This window comes from Rhineura floridana, chromosome 22, assembly GCF_030035675.1.
Source record: "Rhineura floridana isolate rRhiFlo1 chromosome 22, rRhiFlo1.hap2, whole genome shotgun sequence".
NCBI lineage: Eukaryota > Metazoa > Chordata > Lepidosauria > Squamata > Rhineuridae > Rhineura > Rhineura floridana.
In genome coordinates, this window is record NC_084501.1 from 17,046,069 (window position 1) to 17,065,725 (window position 19,657).

Here is a 19,657-nt window from a genome sequence, read left to right on the forward strand (position 1 = left end):
GGGCAGAGCCTATTATTAGCAGTAGCGATAGGCCAATGAGGAGAAAGCAGAGAAGCTTTCAATTCCTCCCCCCCCCCCCCGTCAAGCAAAGTTTTGTTTTTTTACTCGCGCCTGAAGTTGTATCCGCTGCTACTCAGAGTAGATCTGTAGGGGCTAATGAACATAACTAAATTTAAGTTCATTAATTTCAACGGGTGTACTCTGAGTAAGGCTAGCATTGGACACAAACATATATTATTTCAATCAAGAGTGGGGAAACTTTTGGCCCTCCAGATGTTGCAGAACTACAACTCCCATCATCACCCCAGCCATGCTTGCAGAGGCTGATGGGAGTTGTAGTTCTGCAACATCTGGAGGGCCAAAAGTTCCCCACCCCTGGCTTAGTTGGATTTTTATTTTATTCATTTATTTATTTTCCTCCAAGGAGCGCAAAGTGGCATCCGAACATGGTTCTCCCCTCTCCTGATTTTATCGTCACAACACCCCTGTGGGGTAGGTTAGGCTGACAGACAGCAACTGTCCCAAGGTCACCCAGGGAGCTTCATGGCTGAGCTGCGATTTGAACCCTGGTCTGCTGGGTCCCAGTCCAACACTCAGTCTAACCATTACAACACACTGGTTTTCACCCCCCATCACCCTACGGGTTACATAGTTCTACTCAAAGAAGACCCATTAAAATTAATACACCTAAGTTAGACACGTCTATGAATTGTATACAAAAGGATACATTGTATCCTTGGATGCAACGTGTACATGAGAGATGTGTATAAAATTATGCATGGCATGGAAAATGTGGACAAAGAAATTTTTTCTCCCTCTCTCAAAGCACTTGAGCCTGTGGACATCCAATGAAGTTGACCGTTGAAGGTTCAGAACAGACAAAAGAAAGGACTTTGTCACACATCACATAGTTAAATGATGGAATTCTCTTCCACAAGAGGCAGTGACAGCCACCAACTTGGATGGCTTTAAAAGAGGATTAGACAAATATATGGAGGACCTTTGCAAATTCCACGTACTGTTCGCTCTGTGCTTGGAAGGAATCAATCCTTCAGTTGTGGCATCAACTGCACTGTGGAACTCCCCACCCATGGATATTAGGCAGCCGCCTTTGCTGTTCTGTTTTCAGCACCTGCTAAATAAAGGCTTTTTTGTTTAAGCAAGCCTGCCCACAGACAGTATGGGCAGAAGAGCCCATGGAATGACAGCAGCCACGTCATGAGAACCACAGAGAGAAGTCAACTCCTGATCATCCACGAACAATTCTGCAACAGTAAAACTGTTAGCCTTTAAGAGGCCCCCTAGAAAAAGTGAACCTTTTTTTGTTTCCGGTCGAGGGCCACATTCCATAAATATGCACGTGAACAAATTCATTTTTGTTATTTATTATGAACTTTCTGTCCCGCCCTTCCTCCCAAAGGGAGCCCAGAGCAGCAGACAACAAATGACGAAACACTAAAAACATCTTTTTTAAAAAAAACACCTTACAAACATATTTTAAAACATCGTAAAAACAAATACAATACTGGTGCAGACTGGGATAAAGGGGTGTAGGTCAATGGCAGAACATCTGCCTTGCATGCAGAAGGTCCCCAGGTTCAATGCCCAAAGGCATCTCCAGGCAGGACTGCGGGAGACTCCCTCCCTGAAGCCCTGGAGTGCCGCTGCTGCCAGTCAGAGTAGGCAATACTTAGCTAGATGGACCAATGGTCTGACTCAGTATTAAGTCACTACTTTAGTATCTACTTAAAAGGCGAGGAAGGCAAATAAATGAATAAATACATCCCCCCTCCGTTTTACACCCCACCAAAAAAAAAAAAATCACATCTCCATCCTCTTTGTCTGTGCAAAATAAAATTTTATATTGGGGAAGGGAACACAGATGGCGGACTGGGGGAAAAGCAGGAGTTGTAGACAACATTCGTCCTACTCAGAGCAGACCCCTTCAAATGAATGGACCTAAGTGAATCTTCTCCTTTCATCCCTGTGGATCTACTCTGAGCGGGACTAACTGAATGCAGCCCATGTCATTCATTTCAATGGGTCTACTCTGAGTAGGACTTCTTGGCTACAACCCCTGGCGTTCTATCCCATTTTCTCCTACTCAGAGTACACCCTCTGAAACAAATGGACATGACTAACTTAGGTCCATTATTTTCAAGGGGTCTACTCTGAGTAGAAACACAGGTTTTATTGCAGCCTGGTTTGCTCACAAGTAAATCCTGCCAAATTCAAGGGGATTACCCCTGACATAGGGATGGAAGGGTCTGTCAATTTCAGTTCCATTCTCTTTTTTCCCTCAGTTTTAAATTCAGTTCTCCACATTTCTGCAGCCATGTGCGAATTCTGCTTTAAAAAATCCTCATGAAAACTCATCCACTTTAGTGTGCTTTTCTCCTCATTTTTGTATGCAGTTTTGACCAACGTGTACATTTTTGCAAGCAATTTCTCCTAATATAATGCATTTTGGGGTGATTTTCGCTGATTCATTTTTAGGCAGACTTTCCCTTAATCTATGCATTTTTGTCAACACCAGTTGGAGAATTAAAGTTCGAACCAGCGCTCCTTTTGAAGGAGGTTTCGGTTCTCATATTGAGGTGCACATTTGATGGATTCGGCTTTATTTGTGAACTGAACTGAATTGCTCTCACCCCTACTCCCGAGTAAATGGGCAGAGGCTGGCACTGTGCTTTTGCTTTCCAAAAGCACACACAGGCAGCCCTGCACGGTTCTCCGCACCCAATTATGCTCTGCCCAGACAGGTGTATGTGTGTATTTGACTTCTTCAGGCCCTTTTAATTGGCTTAAGGGCCGTGGGAGGGCCTTGCAGAGGCTGTTCCAGGATACTAAGATCCTGTACGGAAGAAGAAGAACAAATCGTTCCTTGTTTGATTCAAGCTGGCTGCAAGTCTGTGGGTCGGTAATGGGTGAGGGTTCCCCCCCATAGACAGATTTTTGAAGCAGTAGAAGCAAGGTAAGTTTGACAAAAGGCTCCTCGCGCAGGAGATCAATTTATAACTCACCTTAAATTTCTGCAGAAGGGTAGCCAGGCAAATCCGTTGCCACACAATCAACGGAAGGATCGCACCTTTCAAGGCAAACAACTTGCTTGTTAAAACCAGCTAGGGAAGTCAGGGGGGAGATGCGATTCAGTTTGCATTTCAAGGTACACTCACCTAATCTGGACTTTCTGAAACGATGTGCGACCCAACACGCAGCCATTTTTTGAAATTTGCCCCTTCTCCGAATTTTGCAATGCAGTTCGGCAGCCAAGTTGTGTGTACAGAAGAATGCATATATACTGGGGGAAAGAGGCTTAGAAATGCATATATTAGTGGCAAGAATGTACAAACATGCATCATGTTTGGGAAAACTGCTTTGCAAAAGAAAAATATGTATATGAGGCAAAATTGCACTGCAAAAATGAGAAAATGGCTTATGATTTTTATGAGGACTTTTAAAAAATAGTTAGCAGGTTTTTTCACTAAAAAAAAAGTTAGTAGTGTAGCCAGTAGTGCAGTGGCAAATTCAGAAATGCAGCGTCCCTTCACGTTAAGTCATGACCATGCCTCCCCCCACTTTTTGCTGCTAGGTTAAGAATGAGATTCTTTGTCAACATTCTCCCACAATTACAGATATCCCTAGGAGGCAATCAGCATGGAAGGAGTGTTAGCTGCTGAGAAGAATCTTCTCAATGGCTGACTCATCTCCTTTCACTCTCCTTTCACTCTGCTTGGCTCCAATCAGCAGGAAAGGACAAGGAAGCATGCTAGAAGACTCTTCTCAGTGACTAACGCAGTCCCCTTTCATGCCGATTGTCTCATAGGATGCTAGAGACATAGGGACCCTGCTGAGACCCTGCTCTGAAAAAAAGTAAGGGGTCTAAGACCCCCTGAGACTCTGGACGACTACACCCCTGTCCCTGTGCCTAGTCTGACACGCTAACCATGACATCACAAGGGCAGTTGATGTTACGCCTGGAGGGGGGGGAACTGGAGCCTGGATGCACAAGATTGCTCTCTGCAAATGCATCTGTGCATTCCCTGAGGGCGCAGAGCAGCCTTGTCGATGCTGTGCACATACGCCCACCCTTGCATTGAGGCATGTGTATGTGCAAAGGCAGCAGTGAGTGGGCTCCTTCTGGGAGGAAGGGCAGGATGTAAATTTAATAAGTAAAGAAATAAATCCCCAGCTACAAATAATGTGCTGTGTATATTGGTGTGGGGAAGGCTCGTCCATAATCTTATACATGACTACTCAGAAATGACTCCCTATGAGTTCAGTGGGGCTGGCTTCCAGGCGACAGGATATAGCATTGCAGCCTTGGAGGCCACATATCGGGTTGCAGGCACAGAGTGCTCAAAGAAATCCGTGCTGGTTAGCATTCCTTACAAACAACCCCTGGAGGCGTCATCATCATTGTCTCCATATCGCAGATGGAAAGACTGAGGCCTAGAGAAAGTAGCTTGCCTACGGCTACCAAATGAGGCCAAGATTTTGAACCAAGGACTTTGCCGTTCCCAGCTCAGATTCTCCACCTCTCATGTGCTGTTTGCTCCTCTGAGGCCATGGAGTCCAACGACTCCAGTCTCTTGGACGGTCTCTTTGAGGGGCAGGAAGAACAGGTCCCCGGCGGTGCCTTCTCTGCAGCAGAGCCCAAACTCAGCTTCTTGCTTCAAGACCACGCTTACGGATGTGTTCCAGAGAAAACGTATGAAGCCTGGGCACCCAGCGGGGCACAGGTAAGTCACGGCAAACTCCTCTATGTATAACTGGGGAAGAAAACCTTTTTTTCTGTTGAAAGCCAAGTGACGGCGGTGGGTGAGGCCAGAACCAAAAGTGGATCCTTTTTCTCTTGCAAATGGACTTCAGAGGCCAGCCACTTTCAAGCGATTGAATGGCAGGGCAGGTGATAGACAGGTAGATGGCCCTGCCAACCTGTCAAAGTTGGTCCCTGGAGGTGTGGGGGAAGGAAGGATCCGGCCTTCCAGCTGGATCCAATTCCCCACCCCCAGCCTAAATCAAGGAAGTCACACAGACACACACAGTGAACAAATGCTACAGAGCAAACGTCATTTCTGCCGCAGGGTCCTCCAAACGACAGTGAGACAGAAGATCTCTTACAGTTCCTGATCAACCCAAACGACATTTATGATTTGAGGAGTCCCGTTACCTCCCCAGAGAGCGACAGCGGGATCTCTGATGATCCCCATGTGGACGCACCCCGGCGAAACGAGCTCAGCCCCACAGACCTGTCCCCTGACGTCATTTATGAGGTTATCTGTGACACGGGCACAGCGGAGGAGGCGACAGAGCCTGCTCATGTCTTCTCTAAACCCTTAGGTAAGTGCGGAGGAGCAGACAAAACTCACGAAGGTTAAGGCTATCAGTGGCTACTAGCCACAATGGCGACACTCTCCCTCCACCGTCGGGGGCAGCGTACCTCTGAATCCCAATTGCTGGGAATCACAAGCGGGCAGAGCCGCTGTGGTGCTCAGGTCCTGCTTGTGGGCTTTGGTCGACCACTGTGAGAACAGGATGCTAGGCTAGATGGGCCACTGGCCTGATCCAGCAGCCAGGCTCTTCTGATGTTCTTACGGAATGGCACACAACTATCTGCCAATACTCGATCAAGTTTGTAGGTCACTACCGCTAAAGCTGGTCTGACTTGGGGATGCGGGAGCCTATGGTCCTCCAGATGTTGCTGGACTCCCATCACTTGAACAAAAGCCACTGGCCATCTTTCAATGCGATGACAACCCTGACTGTGCGTACCCTGCATCCCATCTCAGTCATCTCCTGACCCCATAGAACAAGGGTGGGCAGGCTTCAGGCTTGCTGGATCTACTGAGAGCAGGGAAGGGGAACCTGTTGCCCTCTGGACCACAATCCCCATCATCCCAGACAATTGGCCATGCAGACTGGGGGTGAGGGGAATTGGGGTGCAGCAACGTCTGGAAGGCCAGGGGCTCCAACTCCAACTCCCTGCTGTACACCTCTGTAAGTGCATTTAACATATGGTTCCTGATTGTTTGGGACATGTGTCAAGGACAGGGAAGGGGAACCTATGGCCCTCCAGATGTTGCTAGGCCCCCAACTCCCATCCTCCTTGACCTTTAGCCAGTGCTGCCTGGGGTTGATGGGAGTTGGAGTCCAACAACATGCGGAGGACCATGGTTTCTCCATTCATGTTTACATCTCTGTAAGTGCATTTAAAATATTATCCCTGATTGGTTGGGAAATGTGTCAAGAACAGGGATAGGGAACCTGTGCCCCTTCTGATGGTGCTGGACTACAACTCCCATCATCCCTGACCACTGGCTATGCTGGCTGGGATCGATGGGAGTTGGAGTTTAATGGCATCTAGAGGGCTGCAGGTTCCCCATCCTCAGGCTAGCTCCTTGTACTCCTTTTTTGTACTGGTAGCATGTTACCCACCCACCCCACCACTGCTCTCCAAAGCAAAGGAAAGTCTAGTCAAATTCAGGGAAAGATATTTAAAATGGAGTGCACCGCTCATATCTTTCCCCACAGCTCCCCTGTCATTGAACTAAGATAAGCTTTGCAAGAGCTCAGCTGCCAAGATGCCTCTCCAGGATAGAAAGCTGGGTGTGAATCTTTTGCTTGCACAAAGGCAGTTAAATCTTTTAAATGTTTATTATTTATTTATTAAATTTATATCCTGCCCTTCCTCCCAGAAGGAGCCCAGGGCGGCAAACAAATTATAAAACACTAAAACATCTTTAAAACATTTTAAAAAGAAGACATCTTTAAAATATCTTAAAAACAAAATATCTTAAAAACTTTTTTTTTTTTTTACAAAAACCCTTAAAACAACAACAATTCCAACACAGATGCAGACTGGGACAAGGTCTCTACTTCAAAGGCTTCTTGAAAGAGGAAGGGCTTCAGCAAATGCCGAGAAGACAACAGAGAGGGAGACTGTTTAATATTTAAGGGGTGGGAATTCCAAATGGTAGGTGCCACACCCTAAAGATTTGCTTCCTATGTTGTGCGGACCTCCTGAAAAGATGTAATCTGCAAGAGGCCCTCGCCTGCAGTGCGTAGTGATCAACTGGGTATATAAGGGGTAAGATGATCTTTCAGGTATCTCAGTCCCAAGCTGTATAGGGCTTTGTATGTACACCAAAACCAGAACCTTTAATTTGACCAGGTAGCAAACGGGCAGCAGTGTTGGTTAAATGCCACTGAAGAGAAACTTAAGGAGGTGGGCTGGAGTGCTACCTTTGCCTCAGGGCTAGGGACTGGAGGCATTCAGACCATGTCTTCCCCTGCCTGACTGGCCCCTTTGGTACCCCCAGGGAACCAGACATCTCTGTCGATACTCCCTGAGGCCTGTGTTGTGAGCGAGGGGTCACTGGCCTTCTTGGAGAACGGGATCAGATTCCACATGGCAGACATTCCCAGGGTTCAGGTAAGCAGTAATGAACTGATAAATGAAGATGTTCTGGGGTGTCCTGTCCTGGTCTGGCAGACGAGCACATCAAGCAAGGCAAGGGAGGTGTTTCAGCACCATGGAGAGCTCCAAGGGAGCAACTTGTTCCCACAAAGGCTAGGGGTGGACTGAGGCCTTTTGAGCCTCTGCCTCCTGTTCACCTCTGTGGATTTCAGCACCACAGATAGCTCAGAGTGAGCAGCTTGCTCCCACAAAGGCTGGGGTGATGTTTTTATGAGCCTCCCTTTCACATCTCCTAAGATACACCCCCTTTGTGAGAACTGCAGTCCTTAAAGGGCAAGCCCTCTGGTCTCCAGACGTGCACTTGTTCGGTGCTCCTTGCCCTCCCTCCTGTTGCCCTCCCTGCACTGTAGGACTAGTGAGGTAGGCTGGGAGTCTGTGGGCCCCGATGTTGTGGGATCAGGGCCAGAGGGCTCCTGCCTGCCAGTCTTGAGTTTAGCACCCTCCTCTGCCAGTCACCAGCATCAGGCTGAGTAAGATACCTGGTCTGGCTCCTTAGCCAGTCACTCTACAGCCTCTGATTCGGTGGCTTGGTCGCTGCTGGACTCTGGGGTCATGACATGGGGACCCCTGAAAATCCCCAAAAGTCCTGGCTGTCAGACCCGGATCATGCCATATCAAGGGACAGGTCTGGATATGTCGATGGCACAAACGCTGGTTCTTGTGGTTCAGAGCAGCCAGTGTACGTAACGTGGAAGCTTTCACAGGGGTCAGGGAGTGTCGTGGGAGCTGCTGTTCAGAGGCTTCCTTATTCACCTCTTAAGTTTCACCGCAGGTGGGCACTTGCGTGTCATTGGGGATCTTTTCCTTACGCCCACTGCTGTGCCCGGATGGCAGGCTGGAGTTTGACCCAGATTCCTAACCCCAATGGCACAGGGTGACTGGCTGTGTTGAAGCAGCGGTGAGAAGATGGCACTCTGCACGTGCTTAAGGGCCCTCTGATCCAGCCAAAGGGAATCTTGACTAATGATGCACTAGGAGAGAACCCCAGTTCCAACAAGGAGGCGAGCCCCAAATCCGTGAGCCCCAAGCCTTAAAAAAAATAAGCATGATTTGCAAAGGAGTGGCACAATGCTGTTCTACAAAGGAACACACACACAGTTCTTCAGCTAACACATCTCGCTTCTGCACGGGACAGGATTCTTTCGTTCAGCTGCCCCTCCCAGGCCTGTACTTGACAGAGGAAGAGAGACACCTCCTTGGCCAGGAAGGGGTCTTGGTGCACAGAAACCTCCCCCTCACCAAGGTACGTGGCCGCACAAACCAGCGGGGCATCTTGGAAAGGATGGAGACCGGTCGTGATGTGCGTGGATTGAATCCAGAGTTGTTGCTTTTCAATTGACTTCTGTCGCTGCTGCTGTTGAATTGTTTATGTAGCTTTTATTTGTTTTTAAGGATTCGTTCAGCATTATTAGATGCCTCAACGGGCAGAAGCGCGGGATAGAAACATTTTGCAAATAAAACAGATCAAGACGCTGACTCGGGTGCATGATGGAGGGGGTGGGGGTGGTGATTATTTCATTTATGAAAAGCATATATAAAAACACCAGAACAGCCTGGCTGCGGTTGAATCGGGCTGGTGGCCCATCTAGTCCAGCGTCCTCTTTTCACAGTGGCTAGCCGGGTGCCCATGGGAAGCCCGCAAGCAGGACCGAAGCGCCACAGCAGCTCTCCCCATTTGCAGTTCCAAGCAACTGGAATTCAGAAGCGTCTTGCCTCCAACAGTGGAGCGAGAACATAGCCGTCGTGGCTAGTGGCCATTGATAGCCAGTGAAGACAATGTGCTAGATAGACCAAGGGTCTGATTCATTATAAGGCAATTCCTATGTGCCTATTAAAAATCAGCCCTTTTTCAGAACCACGAGGACCGGAAACTTAGCATTATTGTTAAGGGAAGAGCCATACCTCAGTGAAAGAGCAGCTGCCTGCCATGCAGAAGGTCCCAGGTTCAATCCCTGGCGTCTCCAGGTAGGGCTAGGAGAGGCTCCCTGTCTGAAACCCTGCCAGTCAGTGTAGACAGCACTGAGCTGGATGGAACAATGGTCTGACTTGGTATAAGACCACTTCCTATGGTCCCATGAACGAATGACTTACCTCGCCAGTGATCATGGACTGAAAAACAGGTCCACTAAATAAAACATGTGGTGTTGGAGGAGAGCTTTGCACATACCATGGACTGCGAAAAAGATAAATAATTGGGTGTTAGAACAAACTAAACCAGGACTATCACTAGAAGCTAAAATAATGAAACTGAGGTTATCGTACTTTGGATACATAATGAGAAGACAGGATTCACTAGAAAAGGCAATCATGCTGGGAAAAACAGAAGGGAGTAGAAAAAGAGGAAGGCCAAACAAGAGATGGATTGATTCCATCAAGGAAGCCACAGACCTGAACTTACAAGATCTGAACAGGGTGGTTTATAACAGATGCTATTGCAGGTTGCTGATTCATAGGGTCGCCAAACAACAACAAGATAAAACAATAAACATTCCCCCCCATCTCTCACCTGGGGGAATGCAGACACCCTCTCTCTATCTCTCCCCTGGGGAGAATAAGCCCTTATCCACCAGCAAGCTCCCATCCTGTGGGGAGTTAGGTGCAGCTCACCTGTCTGACGATGAGCATATTTTATTTTATTTATTGCATTTATACCCCACGTTTCCTCCTAGGAGCTCAAGGTGGTGTCCATAGTTCCCCCCCTCATCTCATCCCCACAACGACCCTGTGATGTAGGTTAGGCTGAGAGGGAGCGAATGGCCCCCAAAGTCACCCAGCGAGCTTCAGGGCACAGTGGGGATTCGAACCCTGCTCTCCCAAGCCCTAGCGTGACACTCAACACCATACTGGCTCTCGCTAAATGCACAGACCAATCTCACTTAAAAGAAAGATGCCCCAGGAACAAACCAGTTAAAAAAGGAGGGGGAAGGTGGCATGGCACTTTGGGTGGTGATGTATCTGAATGTACTTTGTGCCCTGTGGCCTTGGGGGGACCCTCCTGCTCATTCTGCAGAGGGGGGGGCTGGATACCTGCCCCAAAGTCTTACCCTGATGGCACCAAGATAGCAGGTGTGTGACTGTGCCTGGGTGCCTGCCCCTAAGTAAGCACGCTTGTCTGTCCCCTTCTTCCACAGACGGAGGAACGGATCCTGAAGAAAGTGCGGAGGAAAATTCGGAACAAACAGTCGGCACAGGACAGCCGACGACGCAAGAAGGAATACATTGACGGGCTGGAGAGCCGGTGAGAGCCGGGTCCGTGCGTTGGGACTCAGAGGCCACGCTAGGCCATGCTTGGCTGTGGCTCATGGGAGCTGGACTTCAACAACATCTGGAAGGCCACAGGTTCCCCACCATGGTGAAGAGTGCCTATTGGCTAGCATCCATGCTGTCACCAACTCACCCCTCTTTGCAATCCATTTGACTCATTGAAATTAATGGACCTTGGGTTGCATCCTGCGGGCTCCTACCCAGAGTAGACCCATTGAAACTAACGGATCTTGGTTTGTAGCTAGATGACTCGTACTCAAAGTAGTAGATCCATTGAAACGAATGGATCGTGGGTCGTAGCCAGCTGACTTGGACTCAGAGTGGTAGACCCATTGAAATGAAAGGACCTGATTGACTCAGAAGTAAATCCTGCCAAATTCAACAGGATTTACTCCTGAGAAAGTGTTCTGAGACTTACACTGCATTTTGTTTTTAAAACACCATTGTGAAGGGTGCCAATTGGCTAGGATCCATGAAGTCACCAACTCACCTCTCCTTGCAACCCTGCCCAATTCAGTTGTGTTGAATTGACGGCACACTTTCCCAAATTTTTGTAGGCCACATGTTGTTGTTTTATTAACAAGAAAAGACAAATATATCCTCTTTTTTCTCCTTCCCCGTTAGGGTGGCAGCCTGTTCGGTGCAGAACCAGGAACTGAGGAAGAAAGTGCAGGAACTGGAGACGCACAATGTGTGAGTTTGCCATTGCTCCACTGAAAGTGAGGCCCTTAATTTGCCCCAGTGGGCGAGAGGGTGACGACCAAACAACGCCCAAGAAGCTACAGCCCATTTGGAAAGACTGATCTGAAATATGATAAGCAGGCGGCCAGCAAATGTGTTTCACTTCAGAAAAGATGAAAGCAACGTAATATCCAAGGAAAAATAAATTATAAATAATTGACATTACACATTGGGGGGGCGAGGAACCTTTTCCAGCAAGAGGGCCACCTTCCCTCTGGGCAACTTTCCCAGGGCCAGTGGTGGGTGGGGCCAGAGGCAAATGGGCGGGGCAATGAATGTAAATTTTATGTTTCTGCAGTAGGCTAGTTTCTACACAGACTCGCACACACCCCTCTCTACCCTCCGTCTAGGCAAGGAAGAGGCACAATCAGAGTTCAAGGACACTCTCCAACAAGGCAAAAACACTCCGGGTGCAAAGAGGGGTGTGGCCTGGAAAGAGTTCCGAGGGCCAGATAGTGAGGCCTGGAGGGCCGAATTCAGCCCTGGGGCCTAAGGTTCCCACCTCTGTTATGCATAAAGAATCCTGGGGAAGAAAGAAATCTAAGGAAAATTCAAGTAACAAATGCATGGAAAACAAAACAGGATACAAATATGCAACTTAACTTTAAAATCTAACATAACGCGGAAGAGCAACGCGCAACTTGACTGTTAGAAACAATAATTATGGCATACAAAACTGGTAGTAACGTTTAACCGCGATTCAACTCTACTTCCACCCATCACCACCTGCTGGCGGTGAGAGGACTCCTGGCCCTGATCCCAGTCCCTGCTAAATTCCTTTGAAACATCTGCTGCACTCGTCATGTTCGTGCATCACAGACCCTGCGGGGGGTTGGGCTGGATGACCTCTGGTGCCCCATCTGATTCTATAATTTGGTGATTTACTAAAATCATCAAAGGAACCCTGGTGGCTCAGACCAGTCACTTTCACACCCACACACAGAGCAAAATTTCTGGCTACAGGACCCAACAGTGGGAGACCCAAAGTTTAATTGTCTTCATTTCTTCCTACAGGTCCCTGCTGGGTCAGCTTCAGAAACTGCAAGGACTCATCAAACAAACCTCCACTAAGGCAGCCCAGACCAGCATCTGCCTCGTGGTAAATGTGGGAAGGGTAGGGTGTAGTGGGTGTGGATGGAGAGAAAAGCTCAGCCCTGCAGATTCTTGATGTTTTTGGCCATATTTTTTTACCAGGGGACAGGGTGGCTGAGTAGTTTCTTGGAGTGATCAAGGTATGGGGGGGGGGAATTGGGGCAGGGGTCAATTATTCTGCCTTACATTGGGTAAGGGGATGGAGGTGTTCCTTTATTATAAAGGGCAATTTCTCGATCATCCCAGAGCACAGGACACGGAATCAGGGGCTGAAGTTGCAGGAAGCCAGATTGCAGCTGAACATCAGGAAGACCTTGACTGTTAGAGCGGTACAACCGTGAAACCCATGACCTCGGAGGTGGTGGGCTCTCCAACACTGGAGGCATCCAAGAGGCAGCTGGACAGCCCCCTGTCGGGGATGCTTTAAGTTGGAGTCCTGCATTGAGCAGCGGGTTGGACTCGATGGCCTCACAGGCCCCTTCCAACTCTACTTTTCTGTGATTCGGTGACTACAGGGTATAAGCTTATAGTGCAAACTCCGTTCACCCTCCAGCTACCAGCAGCCCCAGCACGGCCAGTGGTCAGGGATGATGGGAGTTGTTGCCCAAGGGCACCACCCTGGAAGGTCAAAGGGTCCCCGTCTCTGTATTCATGCTCTGTAGTTTCTTCAGCACTTGATAGGCCCTCTCTCCTCCTGCTTCCAGATCCTCATGTTCTCCCTGGGACTTCTCATCCTGCCCAGTTTCAGCTCGCTTCTCGGTGGGACTCAGATTAGCCGGGATGGCTACAAACCCGCTGGAGGTAACTATGGAGGGGACAGGAGGTGAGAGAGAGTAAGGTGGATGGGGAGAGAGAGACTGAACAGGCAGCCACTTCTCCCTAAGGAAGCCATAACAGCTGAATGGAGGCTCTGTATTTTTTTAAAATTACTATTATTTATGTATCCCATCCTTCCTCCCAAAGCAGCCCAGGGCAGCAAATGCAACAAAACAATTTAACAGCAACAAAAAGCAAACAGTTCTTTAAAAAAACCCACTTAAAAACCTTCTAAAACACAGTTACAGTTTAAAAAACATTCTTCCGTTCAGCGATCTCTGGGTTGCCAGCTATCCAATGCATGAGTAAACAGGAATGCTTCTAGCTTTCTCCTGAAAATAGTGATGGAGAAAGATGCCCTTCACTGGGAAGGGCATTCAACAAACAGGGAGCCACCACTTTAAAGTCCCTGTCATGGTTCAGTGCCAGCCGGGCAACCCCAGCTGAGAGTCTACCTGGATACTGCAAAAAAAAAAAAAAAGGACCAGAGGGGGAGGGCTATTGTTTTTCTGCCCTACCTGTGGGCTTCCTGAAGGCATCTGTTTGTCCGCTGTTGGGAACGGAATACATAAGACAAGCTCTGCTGGATCAGACAAAAAGTCAGTCAACCCCAGTATCCTGCTTCCGACAGTGGGCAGAGACACACCAGCAGGGCATGAAGGCGACACCTCACCCTAAGATCTTCTATATTCTGGCTATTCTCCAATATGATGCCCTGCTGCCACCTTCAGGCTACAAAACATCTTGTCTGCAGGCCTCTCACAGAGTCTAGAGACATCAGCCCTGGAAACAATTTTGCCTGCCCTGTGTGCCCAGTAGATAAGTTTCCAATTTTTTAAAAAAAAATTGTCATGAAAATTCAGCGTTTTTGTGTGAATTTTTCCTAAGATGCACATTTTTGTATGTCATTTTGCCTGACATGCACATTTTTGCAAAGCAATTTTGCTTAATATAATGCCATTTTTGTTTGCATGCTATTTTCACTAATGTATACATTTTTTTCACAAACGTTACTCGGCCGGAGACCTGTGTTGCAAAATTCAGAGAAGTGCAAAGTTGGAAAGATGGCTGTGTTTCAGTTTTGCATATTGCAAATTTGGTGGGTTTGAATCTCAGTGCGAACGGAATCGGATTTCTCCCATCGCTAATCCCGATGTCACGTTCCATCTCCTGCAGTGATATCCCGACACATCCTGAACAAAGGAGGGTTGTCTGATCCAGAGGAGCCCATCAGCGCCAACAACCCAGAACTGCCTCGCACTCAAATGGAGCAGCTGCAGGATGGCCCTGCCGCCAGCGATGGGGAGCGAGCCACCGTTGATAACTCCGAAGCAGCTGAGGAGAGGGTTATTTCAAACACGTCTGATCCAGGGTCACTGGGGGACTCCCAAGCAGAACCAAAAGAAGGTTTGTTGGCTGACTCGATAAGGCCCAAGCCAGGGCAAGACCCAACCAAGCAAATGCACACGGATGAGATGTAACAAACGAGGGACTGGTCCTACCAGACAGAAGCCACAGTTTGAATCCATATTGGCAGATCCTTGGCATCCTTCCTTCTCCTCCGGGGCGCAGTCTCCTTGTTTCGTGACAGAGCCTCTAGGCCGATGCACGCAGCCAGAGATCTCTGACAAGAGAAAGGAACACGGAGGCTTCCTGGTTGTTCTAGGGATGCTAGCATCAGGGCTTTTTGGTGTGCATCAGAGAGCATCAGTTGAGCCCCGGAACACGAGGGGGCAGTAATCAAGGGCAGTGCTGAGCATGCGCAGAGTGTATTTTTCCTCGCACTGCCATGTGACTGCAACAAGCACAGGTGTGGGATTAGGGAACTGGCTAGCAGAACTTATAGAGTGAGGTTTACAAGCAGCTGTGAGCCCCCAGCACCTTTTCTCTCTCTCTTAATTAAACACTGGAGATTTGGAGGCTGTTGTCTCAAGACGGCTGGGGCTGGGGGAAGAGGGTCACAGCGTTCTGCTTTTGGTTTTGGCTAGTTTCTTATGCCTTTCAACCAGGGGCAGGGGGGGGTGACTGTTTTCAGCCCAAGGGCCACATTCCCTAGTGGGTAGTTCTCCAGGGACCACATGCCAGTGGAGGATGGGGTAAGAGGTCAAAGTGGGTGGAGCAGTGGATAGGATTATTTCCTTTGTCTGGTCAGCTATGTACCAGCCATGGAAAAATCGGAGGTTTATGCACACACACCTCTCTCAGACAAGCAAGCAAGAGGCATCGGGGCAGTTCAAGAACATATTCTAGCTGGGCAAAAGCACTCAGGAAGAATATGGAACAGGACTGGCAGACAGCATGGCCTGGAGAGACCTGCAAGAGCTAGACAGAGAGCAGGAGGACGTTTGGCCCTTGAGATTCCCCACCCTGCTTTGAACTGTGGCTGAGTCCTGGAAGGTGTGAAGAACTAAAGGAGGGTGCCCCTGAGCACAGGCAGAGTGCATTTCCTGCTCTCTTTCCAATCACTGCCATCTCCCTCGCTCGCTGTCATTCCTCCCTGCACCTTTAACTGTGGCTGAACCCTGGAATAATGAAAGGCTCCTCAGACTTCCACGTGCCATGCGCATGCGCCATAGGCAGAAGCTCCACAGGGGCAGCTTCCCCCTCCATGGAGTTGGCGTGACGGGGAAACATGTTAACCTGATGAATTTCTGCCACCAACAGCCCAACATAGCCTCTGGTAGGGACAAGGTGGAAACACATTGGCGTGGAGGGCAGGAAAGCCTTCTGCACATGCTCAGAGTCTATATTATTATTAGCAGTAATTATTATTATTATTAACAACAAAACAATAGCAATATTAATACTAAATACTACTACTACTACTACTAATAATAATAATTTTGCTTATTCTGGAGATGAGTCCTTCCTCCAGTTGATTCCTGAGTTCCTTTCGCCCCAGGGTCTAGCCCCTGGTGTGTCATTTATTTTTCCGGCACTGATGCCAGAAAAGATTAAAAGACTTTCTATAGGGGGGGGAAACACCACACAACTCAGCGCTGATTACCAGGGAGGAGAACGGGTGGGTGAAAGAGGATGGCAGACGGAGACTGCGTCAAAGATGAAGTCATATCCCAGGAGACCATCGCCAAAGGCACTCAAAAGGATGTAACTGGAAGCGCTGAGATACAACCTCTGATTTGATTTGATTTTTTTGAAGGCAGGGAGGCATACAAGGCCGGCTTCATCAAGCTGTGCCCCTCTCTTGGATGAGCTCATCCCTCATGGGTCAACAAAATGCAGGTCATTGATCCATCTGGGGAGCCCATGCGACTCTCTGGCATGCCACTGAGTGCAGGGTTGGAGAAATCTCAGGACTGGGGGCCAAAAGCACCTTGAATGTTTGGACTCAAGCCCAGAGCGGATGCACTGCCCTCAGAGCCGCCACTGGCCTGACTTCACCCCCTCCTTCAGTTGTTTTTTCGCCTGGCTGCGATGTGACCTTGACCTCTGATCCTGCCTCTTGGGTGCCTGGATGGGGGCTAGGTGAGTGTGCGTAGAAACTAGCCTACTGTAACATTTGTCACTCTGCCCACTCTTCCCCCGTCCCCGCCCACCACTGGCATGTGGCCCTCGAAAGGTTGTGCAGGAAGGAATGCGGCCCTTGGGGTGAAAAAGGTTCCCCAACCCTCCCTTCTGGTCTGCTGGGGGCTCAGCTGAGCTACGCAGGTCTTGTCCGGATCCTGGAAAGCAGGGCTGTGGAGTCGGTACGCCAAACCTTCGACTCTGACTCCTCTATTTTTCTACTGTCCGACTCCACCCAAAATTGCTTCCAACTCCACAGCCCTGGAAAGGAGCATTTTTATCGCTGCTTGAATATGTGCTGATCTTGACATCACAGCACTTATCTTCATCTGGGTCTTGTGTCATACACTGACACACAAAATGTTTTCCATCTTGCGTTATGGTGAAATGCTCAACCACAGCTGTCTTCATGGGAAGCTTCTTTGACATTTTGAATTTATATTTTAAAAAATTTGTCAATCAGAATTTATTTTGAAGACGGAGTTGGAGTCGGTACATTTCTACCGACTCCGACTCCACCCAAAATTGCTTCCAACTCCGACTCCGACTCCATGACTCCGACTCCACAGCCCTGCTGGAAAGCCCCTGCTGGATCAGACCAAGAAGGGTCTATGCCACCCACAACAAGACACTCCTGAGAAGGGCAGAAGCCCTGGCCACCTGGTCCAAGTTGGGCCGTAAGGTGGAGACAGAGGGAGATGAAGTTCTGGCCCTCAATGAGCCAAAAAGGTTCCCCACCCTTGTGCAATATACCCTTCACAGCACAGACTCCCACACGCTTCCCAGGGCCCCCAGTCTGCTCATACTGAATGCACTTGCTCCTGTTAAGAATGGTAGAGCTGGAAGGAACCTTAGAGATCATCCAGCCCAACCCACTACTCAGTACAGGATCTGCCATGCAGGACTCTTGTCATTACAGCACCCACCACAGGCAGGAGTTTTCCAGCCTCAGCTTAAAGTATCTCCAGCAAAGGAGAGTCCACCGCCCCCATTCCACTGTCAAGTAGTTCTAACTGTGAGGAAGTTTCTCCGAATGTTTACCCGAAATCCGCCTCGCTGCCATTTCCACCTGTTGGTTCCAGTCCTGCTCTCCGGAGCAATAAGAGTGCATGCTTGCGCCATCTTCCTCTTGACAGCCTTCCACGTGCCTTTCTTTTCCCATTTTCAACCTGCCTTCTGTTTAAAGGCACAAGAGCAGGACTGGATTGTTTAATTTTTATTTTTGGACGCTCCAAGAAGGAACATTGCCAAACTCTGTGTCAGCCCCTCCTCCTCTGCCCTTAACAGCAGGCCGTTCAGCAGTCTTCAAGGAGACCTGAATTGATCGCCGCGCCCGCAAAGAGCTTCACCCTGCTAACAACAGAAGAGCAAACCAGGGTTTATTTCCCAGTCAGTTGGCAACTCCACAAAGAAGCAGCCATGATGTCGTCGTCTTTATTTAAATAAAACTGGGAGGGCGTGGGTAGCAAAGCTTGATTATTTCAATTAATCAATTCAAATTGATTTCAATTTTGTTTTGTTTTACAATCTGTGTTCTGGTGCCACCCCCGGTTTATTGTAGCACTTTCATAAGACACTTCCCCCCCCCCATTCTCCACGGCTGTCGCTCGGCCGTATCTTGCAATTGTTTCATGGATTTTCATTATCGCGTGAAGACAAATGTCAGACACAGCAGGGATTAATAAAAGGCTGCCTGCGCCTGACATCTCTTGCCTGCCCCAAACTCTCCGCCGAAAGCAGCGGAGGAGTACTCATTAGTTGTGGCTACAAAGGACTTGACTCATTCTCAAGAGCGGGAGGGTGGGCCGGGGAAATCAATCAAGTCTTCACTCACAAGGCATCAATCCGTGCAACCCATGCCGGTGGCAGGGCATTGCATGAGGCAACTGGTGATCTCATTTCAGGACAGATCGCTCTCCAAACTCTCACATTTCGGGAGTATCCGGAGGGCTCCTGGCCTCTATGGAGATGAGTACAGTAGGGCCACACTTTTCTGCAGCCCACTTTTTGGCATTCTGCTAATACGGCGTCTTTCAATTAGAGTAAGGCCCCACTCATACGGCGCTTGTTCCGCTTTTACGGCATTTTTTGGGCGTCGGGCACCATTTTATTGATGGACTTCCACTTTTCGGCGGGGGTCTGGAACGTAACCTGCCATATGAGTGGGGCCCTACTGTACACCTTCATGACAAGGAATACAGAATTTAGAATCTTTGGCAGAAGGCATGGAAGAGAAGGCTACCAGTGGCTACTGGCAGAAGGTCAAGATAAACCTATCAGTCTTTTTTTAAAAAAAAATGGATCCTGGTTTGCGTGGAGGATCAAGCTATCAGTGGCTACTACTCTGATGCCTACGCTCTGACTCCACAGTCGAAGGCAATAGGCGTCTGAATACCAGTTGCTGGAAACCGCAGGAGGGAAGTGTTGCTGTCATGTTCAGGTCCTGCTTATAGGCTTCCCGTTGGGGCATCTGGTTGGCCACTGTGAGGATGCCGGATTAGATGGGCCGTAGTCCTGATAAAGCAGGCTCTTCTGATGTTCTCATGCATAAGGGAGGGCTCTTGCCTTCACGCCCTGCCTGTGAGCTTCCCAGTGGAATCTGATTGGCCACAGTGAGAACAGGAGGTTGGACTAGACGGGCCATTGGCCTGATAAAGCAGGCTCTTCTGATGTTCTCATGCATAAGGGAGGGCTCTTGCCTTCACGCCCTGCCTGTGAGCTTCCCAGCAGAATCTGATT

At 48.9% G+C, this 19,657-nt stretch overlaps 1 protein-coding gene across 1 annotated transcript; it reads left to right on the plus strand.

The window, feature by feature from the left end:
• The first annotated feature begins 2,853 nt into the window (after positions 1-2,853).
• Positions 2,854-18,379, plus strand: CREB3L4 (cAMP responsive element binding protein 3 like 4). Its single transcript, XM_061606509.1, has 10 exons — positions 2,854-2,974; positions 4,525-4,742; positions 5,088-5,343; positions 7,323-7,435; positions 8,616-8,723; positions 10,612-10,718; positions 11,369-11,437; positions 12,500-12,584; positions 13,282-13,378; positions 14,570-18,379. Exons 2-10 carry the CDS (start codon positions 4,569-4,571, stop codon positions 14,872-14,874), a joined length of 1,314 nt encoding a protein of 437 aa, XP_061462493.1. The 5' UTR covers positions 2,854-2,974; positions 4,525-4,568; the 3' UTR covers positions 14,875-18,379.
• Positions 18,380-19,657: the final 1,278 nt, after the last annotated feature.

What these genes read in the sequence shown, in the direction of transcription:
- CREB3L4 (XM_061606509.1), top strand. Translation starts at nt 4,569, where the DNA reads ATGGAGTCCAACGACTCCAGTCTCTTGGACGGTCTCTTTGAGGGGCAG. An exon ending in TGTCTTCTCTAAACCCTTAG is followed by an intron (nt 5,344 to 7,322) that starts GTAAGTGCGGAG and finishes TGGTACCCCCAG; the next exon opens with GGAACCAGACATCTCTGTCG. An exon ending in AGACCAGCATCTGCCTCGTG is followed by an intron (nt 12,585 to 13,281) that starts GTAAATGTGGGA and finishes TCCTGCTTCCAG; the next exon opens with ATCCTCATGTTCTCCCTGGG.